The 24,961-nt window shown below is 38.2% G+C and overlaps 1 protein-coding gene across 9 annotated transcripts; it reads right to left on the reverse strand.

Moving 5' to 3' along the window:
* Positions 1-3,990: 3,990 nt before the first annotated feature.
* On the reverse strand, positions 3,991-24,483 carry LOC123755831 (zinc finger protein 883). 9 transcript variants are annotated; one of them, XM_045738696.2, is made up of 4 exons: positions 24,307-24,483; positions 18,316-18,401; positions 11,030-11,929; positions 3,991-8,150 (listed from the first exon to the last, which is right to left on the reverse strand). In XM_045738696.2, exons 2-4 carry the CDS (start codon positions 18,365-18,367, stop codon positions 7,486-7,488), a joined length of 1,617 nt encoding a protein of 538 aa, XP_045594652.1. In that variant the 5' UTR covers positions 18,368-18,401; positions 24,307-24,483; the 3' UTR covers positions 3,991-7,485. The 9 variants fall into 9 exon arrangements, with proteins under 9 accessions (XP_045594652.1, XP_045594648.1, XP_045594649.1 ...); XM_045738692.2 differs by having other exon boundaries at positions 11,030-12,485; positions 24,307-24,440; XM_045738693.2 differs by lacking the exon at positions 24,307-24,483 and adding an exon at positions 24,073-24,125 and having other exon boundaries at positions 11,030-12,485.
* Between the last annotated feature and the right edge of the window lie 478 nt (positions 24,484-24,961).

Below are 24,961 nucleotides of genomic sequence, written 5' to 3' on the forward strand. Positions count from 1 at the left end.
GAATCCAACCTTAGAGAAGAGAGAAACTGGGGACATGATCACTAATTACAAGATCCCCGGAGGAATAGACAAAGTGGCCAAAGGAAGTGTATTTAAATTAAAAAGAGTAGGACAAGGAGGACATTGGTGTAAGTTGGACACTCAATTGAGCCACAGGGATGTAAGAAAATTTTCATTCTCTGCATGAGTGGTTGGCAAGTGGAATGCAATGAAGGAAGAGGGTGTTGAAGCCAATTCCATCCAAGAAAAAATATGGTGAAAACATTTAATGTTGAGAGAGGTAATTAGTGCATGAGGTATACACAGCTAGAAGGTGAGGCATAAAAAGCTAGATCTCTGTCTCGGTCACTGATAGACCATAAATACTATAGAGTAAAGGTACGAAGTTCTGTACTCCATATAAAAATGTGAGAGGTAGAGGGGGAGATTGAACATTAGAATTGGCCCATATGAAGCAGCTCCTATTTATATCCACCCAAACTCATTCATGGATATATGTTTAACCTACGTCTAAAATAATCCAGCGATCCTATGTACATTATGATCTATTGGTAAGATCCTATTGTGTCCATATATTTATAATCTTAATTTGATTTATAATTGCTGGCATTATCTCTGTACACATTAGAGTCAATTTGTCTATTCTATAGTTCAGTGACCAAATTTGAATTGCATAACCTGAATGGGGCCTAACACAAGAGCAAGATAAATATGAAGAATTAAATTGTATTGATAAAATCCATTGGAGCTGTGATGAGGGTTCAAACCTATGCAGTGGGTGTTCCACACACACCCCCTAGTGGGGCACACCCACTGCATCGGTTCGAACCCTCATCATGGCTCCTACGGATTTTCACATTGACACATCACGTTATTGTGATTACTCTGTGTACTATATGTATTATTGCTAACACTTTTAGAAACATATCCTAGTATCCTATCTGCTTTATTCCGTATCTACGCATTTATATTTTAACCGAAGATTCCTTCTACTCATGACTCTGGGATCTTTTTTGACATTTCAACATTGTCCAGCTGATGTCTGGTAACTATTCACAATACCTAGGCTTAGAACCTTACCTTTTTCAGTATTAAACTGTCAAAGGATGACAGGATGCAGTCCACATGTTTCCGAACTAAGGTACCTACTGTATTTACTTTTTAATGGGCAGACATTAGGTGTTTTAAAATAATCTGCCGAAATGCATCATCTTGCCTGGGAATCGAACCCAGGAACAGTCAGTTGTGAACGGACTGCATTAACCACACAATACGGTAATGGACAATGCTGGTTAGGAAGCACTTAGTAAGTTGTGTGTGCATTTTTTTTTTGTGCTTTACAGTATGACAGTTCATGAGGAAAACAATATACAGTATACCTGTGATCTTATTAGGCAATAGCTGATGCTGTGGACTACTGTTGAAGTGTGGTGGTGTTTGTGATGCTGTATACAGTTGTGTGAATGACATGATGAATGGACATGTTATATTTTTATGACCTCCCACCCCATGAGAACTATGTAATGATTATGTAAATCAATGATTTGAACTTTTATTTTACTGTATTGCTGCGAGGTCTGTGTTCGCTTCCGGGAGAAGCTTTTATGGCTATTGTTTTATATCAATACAACTTATTTTATAAACATACATGCCTTGAAAAAAGCTGGCTCTCTCTCTCTCTCTCAGGTTTTGTGGTCTTCTGATTTTTTATATTACCCATAGTTACCAAAAAGTTATTCCTTTTGAACATCTTGATAGTACTGTACCTAGACCAAGTTCTTAGACAATATAGATTGTGGAAGAACAGGTGTGCCACAATCTCCCAAAAATGTTCTATCTTTAATTTATTAATCGTTTCCTTTACATATTTAAATTTAAGTTACTTAGTTCATTTGTAAGTGGCCTTGATAGCAATATGTTACGTTCATTATATTTTAATAATTGGTCATCAGTATTTGTATATTTAGTTGTTGACACTGCCAAACAAAACTGCTTTGTATAATGTACAATGTTGGGAGGTTTGGAAACTGCTTTACACTTAAATTGGGAATGCCAACTTATAGTGCTGGCAATCCAGCACTGTTTAAAGTACTATGGCAATGAACTGTTTATTCAGGATGCGTTTCTGCTCTAGTATAGGCATCCTGAATATCTAGCTTTTAAATATTCTGTGGCATAGACATTGCTATATAATCTTCAAGGGTTGGTGCATTTTTATAATTACTTGAAATGCACATTCTGTGGTTTCAACCTGTCTTCACCAAATGCATCTAAATTTATTGGCAAGCTTAAAAAAAATGGTACAATGAAGAAATGTAGCCACATAAATAATCCTTGATTTTTTGGCTGAACTTGACCAAAGGGCATCTGAATTGGGTACAGAGGTTCCCATAAGGTCAAATACGTAACTTATTTTCCTGGGGAAGGACAGCATCAACCCAGAGGAAAATGGTAGAGCAAGTTATAAGAGAAACTTTAAAGAAAAAATTAATCATTCTCTATATCTTTTAACACCACGACCCTCCAACAAAACCTCCATAGAAGTACTCCACTGCTTCACGTGAGTTAGTGTACAGTACTCCCTGTGATTTGTCATCTTGATTTTGCTGTATTGTCAAGTATACGTATTGTATTCTCAACCAAACTACTTGATAAATTTTCCTGTCATGCATTACACTGACTTTTGCAGTTTCACTCTTTCTATGACATTCATTTCATACTGTACCTTCCTAATTCCAGAAATCCATGCAATTATCCATTTATATGGCTGTGTATCTTTTTTCATGCCACCTCAGCATCTGACACACACATACATAAAGGTAAGCATTACCGTTCATTCAAATGTATAGCAACATTTTCTTACTTTGTGCTTCCTGGCCAAAGTTTTTATTGTGCCAACTATATAACTTCTGACTCCCTCTGTTACTGTCTAATTTGGACATTAATATTAATTAAAAATTGGTAATCCATTAATATGAACATTTGGATAATTGAATATTACGCAAGATGCCAATTCAGGAACAAAGTACATAATTCGATGTGGTGTGCAAGTAGAACAAGACGACTTAGACAACGAAGGGCAGGTTACTAGTCTTATCAGGTGCCTGGGTGTTAACTCTGTGTGATCAATACATAAAGAAAAGTGCATTTCCACACGCCCTGTTATGATTTGAGAATAATTGGTCATTTATGTTCAATTTAATAATCAGTAATGCCATATCTTAGTAAAATCCTGTTGTAGGCTATAACAGTTTAGTATAATGGTGCAACTTTTTATAAATAAAATATCGACTAATCAAGCAAAATATCCAACAATTTAACTTTAACCGTGATTTAGTATAAAATTACTTTCTACATTAGTGTGTATTTGAAAAAAGGAAATTAGTGATTAACTAACATACTGTATATAATATTGTATAAAGGATAGTTTAGTTACTGATCAACTTCTCAATGTAAATTATGCAGCAATTGTATTAAGTCTTTATCTTGTGCATAGAGATGTGGGTAACCACCACCCAGATATGTAAACAGCCCATAGGCCCCTGTGATACAGGAGATTGAATTGGGGACCTATCTTTTCACCATTCAAGTCCCCCACCCAATGAAAGTTGATGGTGGTACTACACCCTCATGGGATAAGTTCAACATTTGGCAAAAATGCCTTTCTGCATTTTGTATCATGTAAGTGAAGGAATCGCTTGCACTGAGAGATTACTTTACCAAGCATACAGAGAAATGATAAGTGGGAAAACAGTATTCATTATGACGGAACTCTTGAGGGTAGCCAATAGGCCATTATTGGGAGAAAGTATTCCCTTACTTATTACTGTCATTGTAGTGTCCAAAGGCTAACCTGTCTTGATAGTTAATAAACTATTACCAACATTCATGGAGTGGGGTAAAAGATATGATCCCAGAGAGGGGGGGGGGGGGGATAAAGTCACATTATATAGTAAAAAAATATGTATCAGGTTGAACAAGACAGGCAAGCGACTTCCTCTGTTTTATTTGAAGTTTTTAATGCAATACAATTATATTTGCTTTTATGTTGTCTTTGCTTTATTTCCTACCCAAACTTAACACCGTTGGTCAATACCTCAAGGCCTAAGTCAACGTGTAACAGAATCAGGGATCAAGAGCCTCAAACACATTTGTAATTATCCAACAAGTACATAATCTGTAGCACTGTACATTTTTATTTTTGAAAATACATATACAGTACAGTATATATTATATATATATATTTATATATATCCAAAACACTCGCACATTTTGCATTAATGGAAAAGTAGATACCTTTCACATTGCTAACAAATGTATGAATACATTTAACACATCTATAGAAATTACATCCCCCCACCTACATTCCAAAATCATGATAAAATGGCAAAGTCAAACTAAAACTACAGCAATGCCAAGGGGGGCCCCAAATCCCTGACCTTGTCACACTTCTGGAGGGATTTACTTATGGACTGTTAACTTTCAGCAAGATCTTATCACAATAACTCAAAAAGAGCTCTTACAATATACCCTTTTTAAATTTTGATCTTTGATAAATAAATAATAAAAAAAATTAAATATTTAAAATGCAAGTTGTCAACTCTTTAAAACACACAAATAAGACTTGATACTGAATAAGCAATTAATCCCATGAAGAATAATAAACATTCATGGAAAACAAAGAAAACAAGATGGACCCACATATCCAATGTTATTCATTTCTAACAGACTGAGTATTTCCAGTAAACATCAGAGAACAGTCCAGACCAGGCAAATGACATATCTAATGACTTGGTCAAAAATTTGTACTTTTACAAATTTTAAGTAAAAATTATGCATTCAAGAAACCCTGCAGAGGAGGAGGATGGGTGACACTGGGTAGCAAAAAGAAAAAAAATATATATCTGGCAACTAACATGCACTGGAATTTGTGGCGACTGATCACAAACAAGAACAAACACGGGTTCAATGGCAAACATGGTAAACTTCACTCAATATAATTATGCTCAAAATCTGCACATGATTTTTTTGAAAGCAAATTTAAATATACTGATGAAGTAGGCAATAACACGTTTTATAATAGTAAATATGGTTAAAGCGGTTCAGGACATAAAGACTATTGACTAAAGTTTGCCATTTTGGGGGTTTAAGCTGCAGACTCCCCTCAGGTGTTTCTTGAACAACTACAAACACACAGCTCTTTAGATCAATGTAAAGGTAACAGATGCTGAACACACCAACTACATTAAATACTGTGGACATCAGCAATTATAGGCAGCACACAGCCACCACAGCACCTAACACAATATTTGATTTTTCAGATTCTCTTGTCTTAAATGTCAAGGTTTAACCAAATTTCCTTCCCCGTTTCTATAAGACTTGTGCAAGTGGACCACACTCAATATTGTTATGCCATGAGGCATGATAATATTTAGCTTAGAGCAATATTACCCAAGTATATGAAAGCATTATAAAGTAAACATTTCATAAATCATACAAGTATCACCTTTTAACTTGTACATTGCTTACCATAAAAGGAAAAAAAGGAGGCAGTTCTTGGATTTGTATGCATATGTTGGAAGAATTTGTATATTTCCGCCATGAGTTTTGTGAACTGGACAACATATTAATATGAAGTGCCTGGCCTTTTATGTGGGGGTATCCACTTGGCACTGGAAGTGTCAAGAAAAAAAATAGCAAAATTTATCATTGATACCAGCATAATATGCACTTGGTAACTATATATACCAAATACTGTGCTCTGCCAATGGTCCAGGTACCAAGTCTTGAACAAATCTTACCAGGTATACCTACTGATCGTAAGATACCATGTGTTTTGGGCTCTTATCATAATTTCTACTTGATCTGCCTGTGCTGTCAAAAAGATTATTTTTTTTAGCTAAACCCTAAAGTTTTGCAATCATTCATGAATGCCCCTTCCACCAAGTACATTGAAATGCAGTTTTCATGGAACTGAACACGGAATGCTGGCAATAGCAAATCTACAGACTGGGTAATTCATGGATCACTGCTGGCAAGTCCAAACATATTATATATATATATTATATATATATTATATATATTATACATATATTATATAATATATATATATATATAATATGTATACAAAAAATAAAAATCTACATTTAATGGCATAATGCCAGTATGATATATATGAAAAAAAAAAAATAAATAATCAAAACATCTACAGATAAAACACCTTGTAATGCCAGACCGTTAAAACGTCTTTGTGATTGCCATAAACTTGACCTCTCGCTGAGGGATTAAAATTCAGATCTCATTTTATGTTAACTATAATTTAAAATAAGCAAATCCAAAGTTATCATCTATTTGAGCACCTTTAGACACAGTAACATTTCAAGACTTCTGGCAGGATGACACACGCACTGTCTCTGTCAAATCTGCCACGGATCTAATTCTATGAAAACTCAAAAAATGTTGGAACCCAATTCATGTCATGAAACTGACACTATTGGGTTTCCTCTGGACTAATATAGGGTTAGGACTGATAACTTTGGACATCAAAATAATCTCTTAAATCTGCTTTGTGTGGCTCAAAAAACTGACACAAAGCATCTAGTATAAAACACTACCTTCAAGACATCTACAATAAGCTTATGAAGAAAGCTCCTAAAAATAATTACAGGGATATCACTTTACAATTAAAAGGTACTTCTTTACAAGTTACACTACAATACATCAACATGGTCTATGCACACAGACAAAGTTTGTTTCAAAATATGAAATCCATGTTAAAAAAAAAAATCATCCATGGAAACAGAGAAGAACAAAACACTTGGTGCCTTGTCTGTGGTCGCCATGTTGAGAGCTGCCTTGACACGTTTCAGGGGTAACGGATGTCCCTAGTAAAGTCCAACTATTAAAAACTTTGGCAGGGTGCATTAATTGCTTCAAATTAAGTCGCCAAACAAATGTTCCAATTATTTTACAAATCCTCTAAGTACATACACAGCATAAAATTTGTAATGCAAAATTTATATATTAAAAAATTATCTTTTCTGAAGTTCACAACAATAATTTCCCCTTAATTTATTAGTGTAGCCAAAGAGACAACTAGAAAGGGATTGGAATGTGATCAAGGGTCAGACAAGGGTTCACACAAGGGTGACTGACATGTACCTAGTTGGTGTGAAGGGCATAGCCCTTACTCACCAACTTACTAGCAACAACAGAGAAAAATCTAGTGCTCACAGCTACGGGGAGATCATGGCACATTATCTACAGCTTGCATCATTCAGCACCACACTTGCCCCAGCCCCACCAGGATCTGGCTCAGATAGGTCACTAGGCCAAGCACCGTATCAGGTATAGGTAGTCGGACATTGATAAGGATCATCTGGATTGCATGGTAATCATCATGTGGAGTGAGGGGGGGGGGTCTGTGCTGCCAACATCTGTAAATTAGTAGAGGCTGCCATTTATAAGACAGTGCCAGTGAGGCACCTACACTACCTCTGCCAACAACCCAAACATTGGTAAGTAATGAGTTCCAGGGGGTAGGTGAGCAGCATGGGCAACAGGAGTACCATGGGTGCTTGCAACAGTATGTGTTATCCCATGGGGCGGGGGTTGTTGATGTGCATTGCTAGTTGCCACTACACTGGGAGTTGGTAATGATACAGTGGCAGTTTGTGCCACAGTCTGGGTGGCTTGGGGTGCCGCCACAGCACCTGTTAGGCCACCAATTTGGATAGAACTATGGGTGGGCTGTGAGGCAGACTGGGCCAAGTCTGGTACATTTACCTTTATGTGGGACCGCATATGTTTAGTAAGATGTTCACGGCGTGAAAATGCCTTGCCACATGTTCCACAGGCATGAGGTTTCTCACCGGAGTGAGTCAGCACGTGACGCCGAAGATGCTCATTACGGATGAAAGACTTACCACACACTCCACACTGGTATGGGCGTGGAACAGGTTCACCGTTATGATTTAGACCTCGGGTGGAACCCGTACTGGTGCCCGTGTGGCTACTGCTACCTTGACCATGATGAGTACTAGATGTTGTTGTCACCACCGAGGTGGGCACTGCAGTTCCAGTACTTTGGTTAATTGTAACTAGTCGTCCATTCTGATCTGTAGTTTGCAGCAATAACGTCGTGGCCAAACCTGTAAATATCATGCTTACATTATATTCTGCTGTAACTAACTACAGGTAGCTTGGTTATATTGAATTCTCATACAATTATGTACAGACTTTCTGGCTTATTCACCACTAGTTACTTATAAAAGAATGATTTATGGGCATTTAATATATTATACAATTTACATAATGTTTGTTTACAAATTTTTAATTAAAGTTAAGTTACTGAAACCTGATGAGGTAATTATATGCATCATAATGTATCAACAATGAAGTTAAGATCTCAAGATACCTTGTAAATGATTATAACCAAAATAAACTAAATTAAGCTAATAAAAGAAAGGCACATGTATACATTTGATTACTCACATCTGAAGAGAATACTATTTAGTCATCTTAATATTACAGGCCATCCTCCAGTTTTGGTAGTACAGGTATTTATAGTAACGATGAGGACCATACAATACAGTATATACTGACATACAATGAAATTACAAAGTAAAAATCTGAACTATTGAGTTGGACAAACTTTTTTTTTTTTTACAAATTAAACTAACCTTACCTTCCTAGGCCTAATACTGTACATGATATCCGAGGCCTAATATAGTAAATGTTTGTGCTATACTAGACCTAGGAATATTTAAGTTTATTTTTTAGCTTCATTTATTTTAAAAGAAATCCTTACTAGTCAGTACACTACTATCTAAAAGCTAAGTACACACAAATTCGTGACTATTGGCGACCGTCACAATGGGTACAATCTAAACAGGAGGATGGGTTGTAATATTAATATTCTTCAATGAAATATGAAACATGACATCTCTAAAACTAAAAAAAAATATAGCACGCTATTAATTTCTTCACTAATAATTCAGAAATTAATACCTATCCACAACCTTTAGGCTAATAGTTTATTTCAGGTACCTCATGGGTACAACATGCATTCATGACAAAAATATATCAACCCATTATATAAAAGGGGGTTGTTTTATTGCAGTCTCTAAAATCTATAGTACTGTATATACTGTATATTGTATAAAATTTCCTATCAGGGTTTATAAGTTATTATATTATGTTAGTTATCAACATAATAAAACCAAGTTACATGTTATGCAGAACTAATAATTGATTGCAATTCATCAGACCAAATGGATAGAAATTCTAGTAAAGTACAAACATGCAAGCTACAAAGAAAAAATTACAAACAAATCATGGAATAATGACAGAAAATACACTAACAATTAATGCAGTGATAGAAAATGTAATAAAACACTGCACTAAATTAGTGCCAATATACCCTACTTTAAAATCATGCCCACATTCTTACACCACAAATATAACTAATGGAAAACGGGAAATGTATGTCAGGACTATTTTGGATGTGCTTTTCACTAATTCCACAAATCTATCCACAGCAACTGGCATAATTTACTTTACAAGTTTACATGAAGATATGGACACAAAAATGAGCATGTGCTGCTTTACCTTACTTAACCTGGGTCTTTGCAAATATTGAGCAATTTTATTATTTCCAATAGTCCGACAAACCGAGGCTGTGCACCATTTTCAGTTTTGAATGGTGGCACTGTTTGTACAATTCTATGGGAACTTCTATGGCCAACTGATGATGTTAATGTCAAATGCATCTTAGGCACCACATGAATTAGATGATAAAGATTTTTTTTTTTTTGCTGGTAGGCACTTGACTACAGGTCTTAGTCTACAGAAACCAGGTAAACTAATATATACATCAGCATAAAATAAATTATATAACTTTGAACACTATTTATAAAAAATACTAATTAATAAATTAAGCACATTAATCATAAAAAATTAGCAACACACCCCATTTACAGACAATTAAATGATTTATAAAGCAACATCCTTAAATAGCTATCAATTTAACGGTGGACTACAGTATTGGAAAGTGAAATATATTTACCTTGCTTACCCGTTATCCTGTTAGGCCTCAGCTCAACAAAATTGATAAACTTTTCCTTTTAACAATATAGTATTATAAATCCTTCACAAAGTGTTTGAGGGAATATGATAACAGCAAGATTAGTGTTCAAGTGCCACAACAAACCCCAAGCTGTATATCAAGACAACTGCTCATCATCTTCATAATGGCAAAAAGTTCTCACTTGGGCTAAGTATTTATACTATCATTACAATAAGTTGAATTCTATATTTAAGAAAAATGGCACGAATTTATATCAGTTTAAAAATCTCAAATTTGAATTACATTAATAATTTAATAAAACTAAAACTATATTGCCACGATAAAATTGTGCGGCACATTTGTAAAACGTGAGACATATTAAACACAGTATCTGAGTGACAAAGTGACATTTGGTTAAAACTCTTCAAATGATGAACATACTATTATCATACCCTCTAACACCAGTACAGTGAATAGGTCAGCCATAAAGACTTAGTCAATATTGCCAGGAGAGCATGGTCTTACACAAGGACTGCAAGCAGCATTATGGTAATACTTTGTACGACAAGTTCAATATTCAACATACAGTACTTGACAATGATGACTAAGAATCTTAGGTTTAGACATACCTTTTATTATTCCTTGGAGGCAAGTCCATGTGCTTAAGACCATGATATTTGAGTACGGTACTGTATGTTAGTTGGGTTAGTTGGAGAACCAATATTCATGAAAATATTTTAAGTGGAAGATAATATTTAAAGTTGCTACAGAAACCTTGGTCTAAGCTACACCCATATGTATGCTGGATTATCTTTACTTCTACAAATCTGATGTTATACTGTACTAAAAAATCTTAAGATTAGCATCCTCATGGGATAGATCAGAGAATCATTAATGTGAAAACAATGGGTGGTGATTAAGGCAATGACTTATGTGACTGTAGAGTGTGGTGATATGTGGTACCTTGACTATGGTGTGCAGCCAGTCGGTGGTGAGGCTGCTGGTGCTTGATGCTACTGTGGGTGGTGGAAGGTGGCAGCAACTGCGGTACAGCTGCATGCAGAAGACTGGACGGAATCTGGCCTGCCCCAGTAAGAGAGGTGAGGGTTGCTGTCGAGACACTTGTTGGCCCCAGCTGTGGCTGAGGGGGGTTGGGTGAGTCCGCAGGTGAGCATAAGTACTCATACTCACCTGGGGTGTGAGGATGGCCGCTTGGAGGTGGACTGTGAGGGCCTGGTAGTTTGGTGTGGCTCGGCAGATGTTTGGTGAGGTGCTCCCGCCGTGAGAATGTCTTGGTGCAGGTTGGACAATGGTAGGGCTTCTCTCCAGAATGAGTGAACGAGTGACGGCGAACATGCTCATTCCGTGTGAAGCCTTTACCACACACAGCACATTGATAGGGACGAGTGGGCAGATGGATACGGCGATGACGATCCAGGTGTGCTTTACGCTTGAATGTAACCCCACAGTCATCACACCTGTAGGGTTTATCCACACTGTGTTGGTCCACCATGTGTTCTTCAAACTGAAGAGATTTCTGCAAATCTAAACCACAGATCCAACACACAAATGAAGCCCCTGACTGATCCACCCCAGGTCTGGGGATGATTGTGCCAGGTGTCAGGGAACCTTGACTGGATTCTCGTCGCCTATCACCTTGCTTACTGTAACCACCACTGCTGGCAGAACCCTGTTTAACCACCACAGGCGACGTTGCTGCTCCACCCTGAGCTGGAGGTGTTTGAGCCGAGTTGGATCCTCCTGAACTGTAACCGTTAGATGCTATCCGCATTCCCTCCTGAGGGTTGGGCACGTACAGGAAGTGGTTGCGCACCAAGTCGGGGTTGATATTGCGCACCAGGTCTGGGTTGGTAAGAAGATTGAAGGCATCAATGTGCTGTGGCACTGACCGCTGGGAAAAATAATGTAACACCTCATTGACACTGTTGAAGTGTAACTGAACAATACTGTTCTTGTCCTTCTCACCACCTGTATTGAGCCCCGGAATACCCCCTCTAATCTCAACCTTAATAAGTGGTTCAAAGTCTGTGGTGTCAGTACCCTTTTCCACGTGACTTTCGTGAGATGCAACAGAAGACACTCGGGGGGGAGGAGTGAAGGCTCCTTGAGAATCATCCTTCGTTAACTCCTGAACCTTACCCTCCCCCACCAACCCTGCCCCACCATCGCTCTCATGCAGATTGCCACGTTGCTGCTGTTGTGGAGGTGGTGGAGGCGGTTGCTGCTGCTGTTGCTGCTGCTGCTGCTGGCTGACTGTGGGAGTGACACTAACAGCATGTGCCTGGTAGGCCACCTGACCTCCCATGGCAGCCACTGCAGCAGCCTGAGTCGCAGGTATCCCCCGACCATTGTCGATCATGTTCATTGTGAAGTCCATGGCGCCTTTATGCCTACACACCTGCAATAGAGGGAGGCTGTCAGGCCCACCCACACAACTCTACTGGACAACCATCAGGGCCACACACTCACCCCTGCACACAACACCAACACTTTCACCACTGATCCCTACAGGTCTCTCTAGGTTAGTGTAGCACCGAGGTAGCCCCTCTGTTTGATGCTCCCCTCACCCTTCCCTGCCTTTCCTCCCCTCCCTAGTTCATATCTAGCGGCCCACCCTCTCTGTTTCCCTCCCGCCCCTCGTTAGCTTCAACAGCATCGACGCGATATCACATTGCCTTTCCCAGCGGTCAGTGTCACAGCAAAATGGAAGCCATGCTAGTAGCATAGCATAATACTCCAGAAATATAATATTTCTGACATCACTTCTGGAATAAAAATAAACAAAGAATTTATGCACTGTCGATAATAAGCAAAAAGGCAGCCATGCAAATTTGCATAAATCAATTAGGACATGCTTTTAAAATAATTCATGCTAATTAAATGAAACCAAACAGAAGTAAACTGTGTTTGCTATAAGAACTCACAACACTCAAAAAGGCTACTGTATTTAAAAAAAAGTGGCCAAACAAAAATTTTGTTATAATTATGCATGAACATATATCAGAGGAGAAAGAATGGTAAGCAGATATTTATTAACTCATCAATATTATGTATTCATTTACTCATCAAAATTATCATTACAGATTCATTGCTAATCACTTTTAAAGTAATATACTGTACTAACAAACTTCAATTCATCCCTTCAACAAAGATGAAGAAAATCAATAAATTCAAGAGTATTGCAGGCAACAACTACCACTGGCACTCTCCCCACCCCCCATCATCTTCCCATTACCTGTCTCATAATACAATTCTACCAAGCAAATGACTGTACGGTACTACAACCCATTGTTTTGCCCCATAACAGTCATCACATGGGCAGGGAAACTCTCCCTATGTTCTACCCTATTATGAGGTAAACTTCCACAAAATAGTCTCTCTTACAGAACTGTACTAAAATATTACTATATAAAAATATTACTATATATATAAATATAAAAACTGTACTCAAATAAAGTGAAGTAAAAAGGATTCACTTATAGAATGTTAGAGCTACCACATCTGGAAAATTATCCTAATGGACTGCATAAACAGATAAAATAGATAGCATTTGCCATAAAAGGCAGCATAAAAGCTGACATCCGATGATGGAGAGAGAAAAAGTGAGCTGTCGTATCTGGTTAGGAGGAGGAGACCCTGCGTTAAAACAACACCACTTGGAGGTTCTGCCACCGTCATAATCTCTCACAACCAGACTTGAAATATAAAAGCAGGCGGAGGGTGAGGGTGAGGGGAAAGGAGGGGAAGGAAAGAGGGGAGTGCAGAGAAAAGTTGGGGAGGTGAAGGGGAAGGTTGAGTAGGAGGGGACGAGGGGAGAGCAAGCAAAAGTTGGGGAGGATAGGGGGAAACTTGTGGAGGGAGAGGGGAAGAATATTGAGGAAGGGGAGAGAGAGAGAGAGGAAAGACCGGGAAGGAAGAGATCATTAGGGAGATAGGGAAGGGGACGGTAAGAAGGGAGAGGGGAGTGAGTGATGTTAAGGGAGAACAAGGGAGATGAAGGTGAGCATGAGAGAGTGAAAGAGAATGAGAATAGGAGGGTGACTGAAAGGTATGCATGACTTCCATAGGAGAGGCAAGACAAGAAAGGGAAGAGAGGAGGCCACAGTAATAAAGGGAAGAGAGGCAGCCACAGTAATAAAGGAGTAGTGGGATGAGGTAACAAACGAAGAAGATTAAGCTACAGTAAGACCAAGCGAAGCTAAGATGATAGAGTAAGATGGGGGGGAGGGGGTGATTCACATGCACTGGAAGGGATATAAATGAGTCAAGGGGGGGAGTAGAACATGAGTGAGAAGGGAGGAGAGGGAGAGAAGACAAACTGGCAGCAAGAGGGAGGGGAGAGGGTGAAGGCAGGGCATGATCAGAAGGGGGAGGGTGGATGGGTAAAGCTATAACTGGGTGCAAGGGGAGGGAGGAGGGAAAATTGGGGATCAAGTGAGGAGGGGGGAGGGAGGTGTGGACTAAGCTGAAAGGGGGTGAGGTGCAATCAACTACATAGAGGGGGGGAGCAGAATGAGTTGGGGAAGTACTGAAATGGGAAGGTGGGGAATTCTGAAACGGGGATGGATTGGGTTGGGGAAACTTGGGAAGGGATATTAGGTTGGTGTTAATAGGGAGTTAGACGTACATACGCACGCTCGTGTGTGTAACTACACTTAAGTATAGTTACAGGATGAGTGTTATGCTAGTGGTGTCCCATCTTCCCAGTACTCTTTGTCATATGTCACTTTGAAACTACTGACAGTTTTGGCCTTCACAACTTTCTCACTTAACTTATTCCAATCATCTACCATGGTTTGCAACAGCGAACTTTCTAATATTTTTTCAGCACTTTTGTTTCCTTAGCTTGAATCTGTGTCCTCTTGTTCTTGAAGTTGCAGTTTACAAGAATTCTTTTATCAATTTTGTTGATTTTTTACTATTTTTTATGTAGTTAATCACAATTTTTTTTAGCTTTTAGCTCTCTTCTTTGGAATGTTTAACACCTCTCAACTCTTCTCATAGCGTTTGTTTCTCAGCTTTTGTGTAATTACCTAAATGTGGTAATATATGTGTGGGAGGGGGTGCAGAGGGGTGTAGGTCGAGTGAATTGGGAGTGACTATCAGGTAGGTTGTGAAAAGTAGTGTATATAAGGGTAGAATGACCTAGCAGAAGTGTGAGGAAGCTAAGGAGAACACTGGATATGGTGAGAATGAGTGGATGTGAACGAGTGACACAGATCAGATAGGAATAAGATGGGTATGGAGTAGAGCTGGACTGGGGGAGCCATGTGTAGTGGTAAACAGGGAGGGGTGTGGGTGGCGGCAGCACCATACTGAGGTTGGAGTGACAACTTAAAACAAAGTTTGTTTGATTGGGATAAAGGGAATGCTGAAGAGGGTGTTGGGTGGACAATAAGAACTGAGGAATGGGATGAGGTGAACATGGAACACAGATTATCCCCATCATGCAGAGGGGGGAAGGGGTGAAGTAGGGGTGAACTAGACAGAATGAGGAAAGAAGCAAACTATATGGGATACAAGATGAACCAGGAAAGCAAGGTGATTGTGGCAAACTCGTGCACAGGAGTGGCTGTGTGCAAACTAGTGCACAGGAGCAGTTATGTCAACTAGTGCACAGGAGTGGCTGTGTGCAAACTAGTGCACAGGAGCAGTTATGTCAACTAGTGCACAGGAGTGGCTGTGTGCAAACTAGTGCACAGGAGTGGCTGTGTGCAAACTAGTGCACAGGAGCAGTTATGGCAACTAGTACACAGGAGTGGCTGTGACAAACTAGTACACAGGAGTGGCTGTGACAAACTAGTACACAGGAGTGGCTGTGACAAACTAGTACACAGGAGTGGCTGTGACAAACTAGTACACAGGAGTGGCTGTGACAAACTAGTGCACAGGAGTGGCTGTGACAAACTAGTGCACAGGAGTGGCTGTGACAAACTAGTACACAGGAGTGGCTGTGACAAACTAGTACACAGGAGTGGCTGTGACAAACTAGTACACAGGAGTGGCTGTGACAAACTAGTACACAGGAGTGGCTGTGACAAACTAGTGCACAGGAGTGGCTGTGACAAACTAGTGCACAGGAGTGGCTGTGACAAACTAGTACACAGGAGTGGCTGTGACAAACTAGTGCACAGGAGTGAATGAAGTGAATTGGGAAAGAAAGGAGGGGGGGGGGGAGGAATAAATATGAAAGGCTTCAGAATTTGGAAGGACTATAGTGAGTAAAGTGGCAGTTAAGGAGTAAGAGAACTTGAGAAGGTAGGAAGGGATGATCTGGGAAGGCTGAATAGGTTCAACTAAGAAAAGGGGTAACAATATACAACTGCATAGAGGATGGAGAGGGGTGAGCTGGGAAAGGGGGGACGGAAGGGGCAAACTGGGATGCAGATGGAAAGGGCAAACTGGAAAGGGGATGAAAAAGGGTGAACTGGGAAGAGGATGAAAAGGGTGAATCAGGAAGAGGATAGAATGCATAAAGACAGAAGAGACAGTTCACAAGGAATAACCAGGAAGAGGATAGAATGCATAAAGACAGAAGAGACAGTTCACAAGGAATAACCAAGAGGAAGAGTGAGGGTGTATTTGAGTGCACTGGGAGGGGAGAAGGATGGGGTGGGTTAGAGAACGAAGAAAAGGTTGGAAACAATTATAAGAAAGGAGGGGAAGGGGAGCGGTGTTGTGAAAGAAGGCGGGGAGGGGAGGGGGAGCGTGGGCTGAGGAGGGTCCAGAAATGCAAGGTTGGCAAGGGTGAGGGTGAATGATGAGGAGGAGGGGGAGGGGAGAGAAATGAGAAGGGGAATGTTCAAAAGGGGGTAGAGAGGGGAGAGAATAATTGCACTCGGTCATTGGCTGTATAATTTGGGAAAAAATAAGATACTTTATCAATACTTTCTACGCTCGCGGAGGACAAATCATTTAAGCTGTCATTTTTGCCCCCTCCCTCAAGCACAAATTAATTCAGGTATTCAGATTGAAGTGCAACAATATCCAAGGTGATCAATACTACTATTGCATTCATTCCCAGACAAGAGGTAATATGCGCAGTACACAGCTCACTGCAAACAGTCTTCACAAAGATTACTCCTTTCTACACCAAGGACACAGTGAATTAAGAGTAAAACTCATTCATATAAATTTTACTTATTTTCCAAAATTTATCCCTATCACACAAATCAATTCAGGTTATATGTTGTAATGGATTTAAAATTCTGATAATAAAATTTAGAAAACTTAATTTCATACAAAACAAATTCACAGGCTGCAGGTACTGAACTGCAAATGAATCCAAACCATTACAAATTAATATATTAAAGGTATAAACAAAAATTAACAGCAGTGAGCAGTTTCTACAAGACCAACCACCACAATGACTTCAGTACCTCATTATTTTCAAATAGGCAAGTATCAGTTATAAATGTGGCATTTAAAAGGATCCACCATGCAGCCCTCCCCAAGAGTATAAACCATGCTATAATGCTTGGCTGAACTATGCACAGGAAAGGCACACAGTACCTGAAAGTGAGAGGTCTGAAACTAGACATGTTACCAAGAATTTGAAGACCAGAATAAAGATGAGTGAAAATGAAACCATACCACCACAAACATCACTTGAAGACAAGAGATAAGTGAAATGCAAAGAAGGAAAGTTGTTTTGCATTATAAAGCATCATCAGGCTAGCCTGGGACATTATGATCAGGACAAAAAGCTATCAACAGGTTCACACTCGGGGATTTTGTACAAGATTAAACAATAACCTTCATACTTGTGCACCATTTTAAAACTACTGTCACATACAAACACTTCTGGAAAAAGTGTCATTTTTGTAAACGTTAGTTGCAGAGTATCGGCACTGAGAGGACTATAAAAACATTAACCATTAAAAAGAATCAATACAAAATATCCGTCTTCACATTTAGCCTAAGGAAAGATAGGATACAAAGTTAATCATACACTATGGTTATAATAACCTACAAGACAGTAATATACCTAGCAAAATGCTCAATTACTAAACTAATTAGTAAAAATGTGTTTGATTTTTAAGCTACCAGAAAATTTCTAAATACTGTAATTGCAAAGTAACAACTGCCTAAGTACTTAATTCTTTCCATCCAGTTATTAAGTAAGGGTTATGTAATTGTTATTTTCAAAGTTGTCGGAAAGCAGCCTTCTCTCCTCCTAACTACAGTAGGGGTTATTGGTAACATTCTTCGCACACACATACACACACCTTGAAAAGGCTTTTGATAGGGGTCGAGGGAAGGTTTCACTGCTGAATCCATAAAGTGGAACCTTTTAGGCCAATTAGATGTAACTCTGTTGAATAGAAATGTCACTGCAATTTAGAACTACAGTACTGTACTAATTTGTGACCCAAAACAATCTAAGTTATGAATAGATTTTAATACAAACAATTTTAAAAAATTAGGGCTAAGATACAAGTAGAAATCAACATGCCCAATGTGTAAATTGGTATATACTGCATAGAGTATATATACAACTGAAGGTTTAGTTGTCAAAGTAACCCTTCCCTCGGCAGGAAGAACACGGCAACCTCCAACAGCGGAGCAAATGATGTAACTGGTGTGATACCAGAGAATTAAAACTATGAGGTCAAATCAAACCACACAATATAAAATATGTAGGAAATAAATGATAAAAATCTCTCAATTCTGATGATTTTGGATTCTGCAGTAATACAAGGACAAATCTTGTCCATAAATTTATGACAGACTGTGGTCTTTACTTGTTATCCTGTGTCCAAAAGCATAATTAATAGATAAACACTTAGGTTACTTAACCCCCATGTCAGTCATGAAACCCCCAATCAATAATTGAACTTTACTGTGAGAAATAGCTGATAACAAAACACTAGGATTAAAACAAATTCCTGGGAGTATAGGTGGAAAAGAATCATGTGATTGTTTATGCTGGGCATGCATGCTGGCTGAAAACAAAAATATATGCTCCATTAAACATGCACCAACAGCACCTCAACCATCTTCAACCTTGTTAAAACCCAAACTAGTGCTCATTCATCAGTGTAGGCTATCCCACCTGCACAAAATTTAAAGAATTAGCACAATACCCAATAAACATTTAGTTTACAAGTAAGTCACAGCTCTTAAACAACCCACAAGCAGATAATATCAACCAAAGGTGAAGATACTCAGGTGCTGCTGAATGTGACACAATCTAATGAAAAAAATGAGTATCACTCAAAAGTACAAAATGGAAATTGCTGTAAACTTTTGGTGCAGGTCAGGCATACCCATTATAACTCTCAATGATACCTACATATTTATATATGTATAAAAAAAAAAAAAAAAAGATTCAGCCACAGATATGCCACCATCCTAGGTTTAAAAATTATTGTATAGGCCAAGCACTTCTACTACAGTCTTTCACAACAAGATGCAGATGGCATCTTCAAACAAATATAACACTTGTATCTTATCACCCACGTCAAGTAAATCCCAAACTTACACCAGCATTAAATATTGCTCAATCGTATTATACACCCCCAAAACAAAAGTTCAAGGAGAACCGTTTACAACAATACATAAAAACATCTCTCTAATTCCAAGATGACAACCACTAGAAACAAGGGACATTCCACTGTTGCAATAAAGATTATGAGCCCAAGAACTTGCCACCAGACTGGTACTGTATAGTAATGAGTTAGTTTATTTTCAACTCACAAGAGCATGAATGCAGTGTTGTAAAGAGAATATATACACAACTAATTTTTATCTTGAGTAATCCCTCTCCTACATTTTCTACTATAAAATTAAGAAAATTTCAAGATAATGCTTAAAAGCCAATGTTTGGGTATATACACACAGTAATGTATATATCAGGGAGCAGCAAATCTCATCTGCTGAAAAAATGACCCACAACAATTTGCACATCTTTTCTTTTCCATAAATTGATCGTATCTACACTCAACTTTGTCTAATTTTTGTCACCATATGCTGCATACAGTAATTAAATGACAACTTTATATACAGTATGTAAATGCATACTTTTTAGACAATTAATCAATCAATTAAAAATGCATCTTTTCAAGTTTCTCTGGGGATGAACAGTGCAAAGTAGACTAACCATCTTTATAGATTTATAAACCTTAATAAATTCATTTTTACAACACTGCCTTCAAACAAACATAAGTTATAGCCAGACTTGGTAAACCATCAATTCCAGAACTGTTTCAGCAACTGTAAATTTTGCATGACTATAAGTAAAGTAACAATTTTTGAATCTTCCCAAATTATAGTGTCTACTGCTGAATGGCACTTCTTCTATACCCTGTAATGGCAAAATGGTAATCATCAAATATAATGGCCAGGGGTCTGTGTCTGGACCATCACGTATGCCTTTGACGATTGTCCTGACAATTGTGGTGAATTATACTTCATTCCATAAAATTTGTCATACATTTTGTTGTTGTTGTCTAAATAAAATGGTGTTCTAAAAAATGTAATTTTAAAAAGTTGTTTGAAAAAATATATACACTGTAAATGTACATATTAATTTTTTATTTGGATCCATTTAATACACTGTACTACTAGCCTGTGTCACATAGCTATCAGAAAAAAAATATTCCAATGCAATTTCATGCTGTGCAATGATAAAAGAAAAATATAGTAACTAATTGTGACCAACCCAGGCATGGTCACTAAACCTTTCAACTGGAAAACAAAAATGTTTTCTTTATCACCCAACAGTAAGGAATTAAGTTATATCACAAGGTATCTACATGCCCATCAGAGGTTGCTAATGCACAGTACAGTAATTTAAAGTGTTGTACAATACATGCTAATACAGTACTGTACTCCAAAAATTATTTCCTTTTTATAAGATAAATAATTAAGCAACCAGAAACTTGAATAATGTATGACTACAGTACTGTCATGTCTGCATGTCAATACTACAGGAAAGTTGTCACTTCCACCAATATTATGTACATCAAGAACAATTACCTTTTCAACCGGTTCTCTTCAAAAATACATCACATTTTGACGTCAAAATCCCTAAAGGACAAAATATGAAGTACAGTACTGTACTGTACTATAATTCATAGCAGCTCACAATCACATTTTCTATGCGTGGGGTCCATTGGATAGGTTAGGTTCAGGTAATTTATTACCTCTTTTCGTTATGTTGTGACAACTCGAGGGAACGGGCCAATTTTTTACCTTCATTTAATACTCTCTTTTTGTCTATGAGAATTCTATACTGTATATTTTTTAAGTTTTGAAGAACTCTGTATAAAAAGGGTAAGAAAATTAAATTCTCAGGTAAATGGTAAATTAGTTTCTATTGACAAGATACATAACTGATACCACAGCTTGTTGGCTTCCATAATGTGCATTATTTACCTCCTGAAATACACCATCATGTATTTTCATTTAAGCATCTATTTAATAATCTGTAAACATCTCACTTTAATTTAGTATGCAGTGCAGTAAAGTATGAATACACATAACTACAACATACACAAACATCTTGTAAATATGACATGTCAGCATCTCATTGGAAAGTATATTTATTTCTGCAGATTCTACTTGCATTATCAACAGCTGATACGCTAACAATTTACAATGATGTATATTTAATTTGGCTAATTTGTTGAGTCAGTGTCAATGAAGCATTACACATTCACTTACTGGATTTAGTTTTATCTGTAGTTACTTAATGCATATTTAGCTACTGTTAGCTGATTTACACCCTGATCTGACTAATTATTCAATTTGGATTAAACATGGGCTATAATAGTACAGTACATGGAGCCAAATCAAAATTTCAGTGTATACGTTTTAATGAACCAAAAGATTACTATAAAATACATATAATATAATATATTTGGTAAACAGTTAATAAACACAGTATGTGAACATTCAATTTGTAAGGCAAGAGTATTTTTTAAGTCACTACTACTGTAAAACCAACAACAAAAAATGACAACAGAGTGTAAGACAGTATAATACAATTTACTAAAGGGGGGTAGCCTATGGCTCTAAGGTCTCCACACCTCCCCCCCACCACTGTATCTTCAATATACACCTTCATCACTGTAATCATCACACCCAACACATCTTTCCCTCCACCAGTGCTTCCCAACTGGGAGTCCATTAAAGAATTTCAAGGGGTCCATGGGATATACAGCATATGATATGTACTGGTCATCAACACAAAATGAACACTTATCAGGATATTGAAGTGAATGTTTCCTATTTCCACTTGCATGTCATTTTAGCTGAGAATAATAATGTCTTGTGACATGAATAATGACATTATAAAATTATTCATGTCCCATATTTGTATTTATGTGCAATTTTGACTTAACTACATTTAAATTATAATAAAACATTTAATACACTCATAAGTGATTTTATATTTTGTTAAGAGTACATACACTGCATATCATTTGTCCCGTGGACACTGAAATTTGTCAACATATGTCACAGCAATGGATACTATTAATTTTGGTAGCTCGATCCACTTTTGTTGTAGGAGTCCACAGTTAAGAACATGGTTGGAAAAGGGGGATCGAGATATAAAAAGTTGGGGAGCACTGCCCTACACACCATTCCTCCCCCAACCCCCAGACACACCCACCCCCACCCTCCTGTCTCTCCCCCCCCCCACACACACACCCTCGATCTCCTACCCCATACATGACCTCCCCCCCCCCATCTCCACAATCACTAACCATTTTCACCTCACACTATTTCCATCACCATAATAAAAAGGTTCCACCTAGAAAGCAAATCTGTCATCTGAATATATGTTTTGCATATCAATATTTTAATACACTGATACTGTATTTAAACGAATGCTAAACTGTACAGACTCAGGGCAGTGCATATCATATCCAGTAACCGTGAAAAGGATATAGGAGTAGACATCTCTTCAAGGGGGGAATGGGGCCAATCCTGACCCCCCTATGACACTACCCATACAATCACCAATGTATCTGCAAAGTTTAACAATGCAAGCCCCTAAGCATCTGGCCTCCAACATTGGCCAAATGTCCCTCTTTTAATGATATAGATATATCATTGCCTATATCCACTACCTATCACTGGCTATATCCAATGTTAGTTTAAGTACATTTCAGTAAAATATTGAAATCAACATTAAATTTTGTAAAAAACTCATTAAATCCACTAGAAACTTATTTGTACGTATTCTTTGGACTAAATAACAAAATGAATCATAAGGCAAAAATTGTTAAATGACAAAATTTAATATCACTGATATTCTATCATTAAAATAAGTGAATTGCATTCTTCAAGAATACTAACCTGTCAATAAATAGCTGACCACTAGACAAGCTACAGACACAAGAACACCAAAGCTACCTTATTCAACGTTGCTGCGAGTTTCCCACACTAAGGCGACCACTATATACTTCACTTGTCTCAGGTACTAAGTCTTTTATCATGTCTCCCAACAACCTCTTTGTAAAGCACCACTATTTCACAGCCACACTTGCACAAAATAATGTCACATTCACAGACGCCAGTTTTCCATCACCCAGCACTTAACATAACAAAATTTGATTTGTACTTGGAGATAATCTAGGAACTATGTATTGCTTAAAATTCAATGTCCATAAACTTCCATATCTAAATATTGCAAAAACATACAAGCAAGGACCTCATTGCCAATTGTGAAATCTGGAGGGATGATTGTAATAATATTGTTATGAGCTTGTACTGATAGCGTTATTCCCGCGAGCAGAGCCAGGGTGCTGGTGTGTCAGCAGCGAGGCTGTGTAGAGCCAAGTGGGGCGTGCGAGGAGAGAGTGCTTCAGGAGAGGTGTTGGGAGTCAGATAAAGGCAACATGTGGGGGGATTTAGCGGGTTGGCGCCACGCTCGCCGACAAGTCGCCATGTCTCTCTCTAGTTGCTGCGTAACTGCAGCTACATCCGCGCACCCCGGCTAATATCCCCTCAGCTGGCCTCTATCTGCTGCCTACGGTATAATCTAGGGAGGTGATCATGGTGAGGGGCTGGGGTAGGGGTGGTGAGGGGCGGGTAGGAGCCTCCAGTTTCTCGTTCTCCCGCGACAAAACAAAAACCCCCACTCTCGACCCTCCCAAATGGGCGCCCAGATCCCCGCAAACCCCCAGCCCCTCATAACAACTTCCATTTTCTCTTTTAAGTCGGGTTCAAAGCATGCACCGAAGGATCAGACCGGGTCTGGGACTTACCTTAACAACGCCACTGCCTCTTTCGATAATATTAGCGTAAATCAAACGTAACAAAGGGCATTTTAATATATTCCGTCAAAAACAAAGCAGCCAACAATGCTCCCCCTGCTGCGCGTTCGATGCGATTTTGTTGGACTCGGGACGCGGAACGGACCACCGGCGGGGCGTTTAAAGTTTTTTAATTCCATGAAAACTCTTAAGAGTTTTCTCCCCCTAAATCACTTTTTTCTGTTTAATGTGTCCATCTATATTGCGTACGATGATAACTGGTTTTAAATATTAGTAAAATCTAAATGAATGGACATAATATAACAGCACTATATATATCTTCAACAAGGCGGAATTGTACATACTCTTTGTGCTAATTTAATTTGACTTAAATTTGCGACAGTTAGAATAAATTCATTAACGTGTGAAAAAATATTATCACATTGTTAGCATAAACACCAGGTAAACATGTAAATATAATTAAAGGATTTTGTTTTCCGAGCTTTTCATAATCTCACCTGGATGTACAAAGTAGTTCAAAAGTTTTTGTATTAAATCCAAATGTTAATTTACAGTATATAATTAATATTATATAAAATACAATTATATTTGGGACTGTCACAATGGAAGCCGTGTGATGAGAAAGAAGTGAACGTTAAGGGATGTT

This window comes from Procambarus clarkii, chromosome 43, assembly GCF_040958095.1.
Source record: "Procambarus clarkii isolate CNS0578487 chromosome 43, FALCON_Pclarkii_2.0, whole genome shotgun sequence".
NCBI classification, from domain to species: Eukaryota; Metazoa; Arthropoda; class Malacostraca; order Decapoda; family Cambaridae; genus Procambarus; species Procambarus clarkii.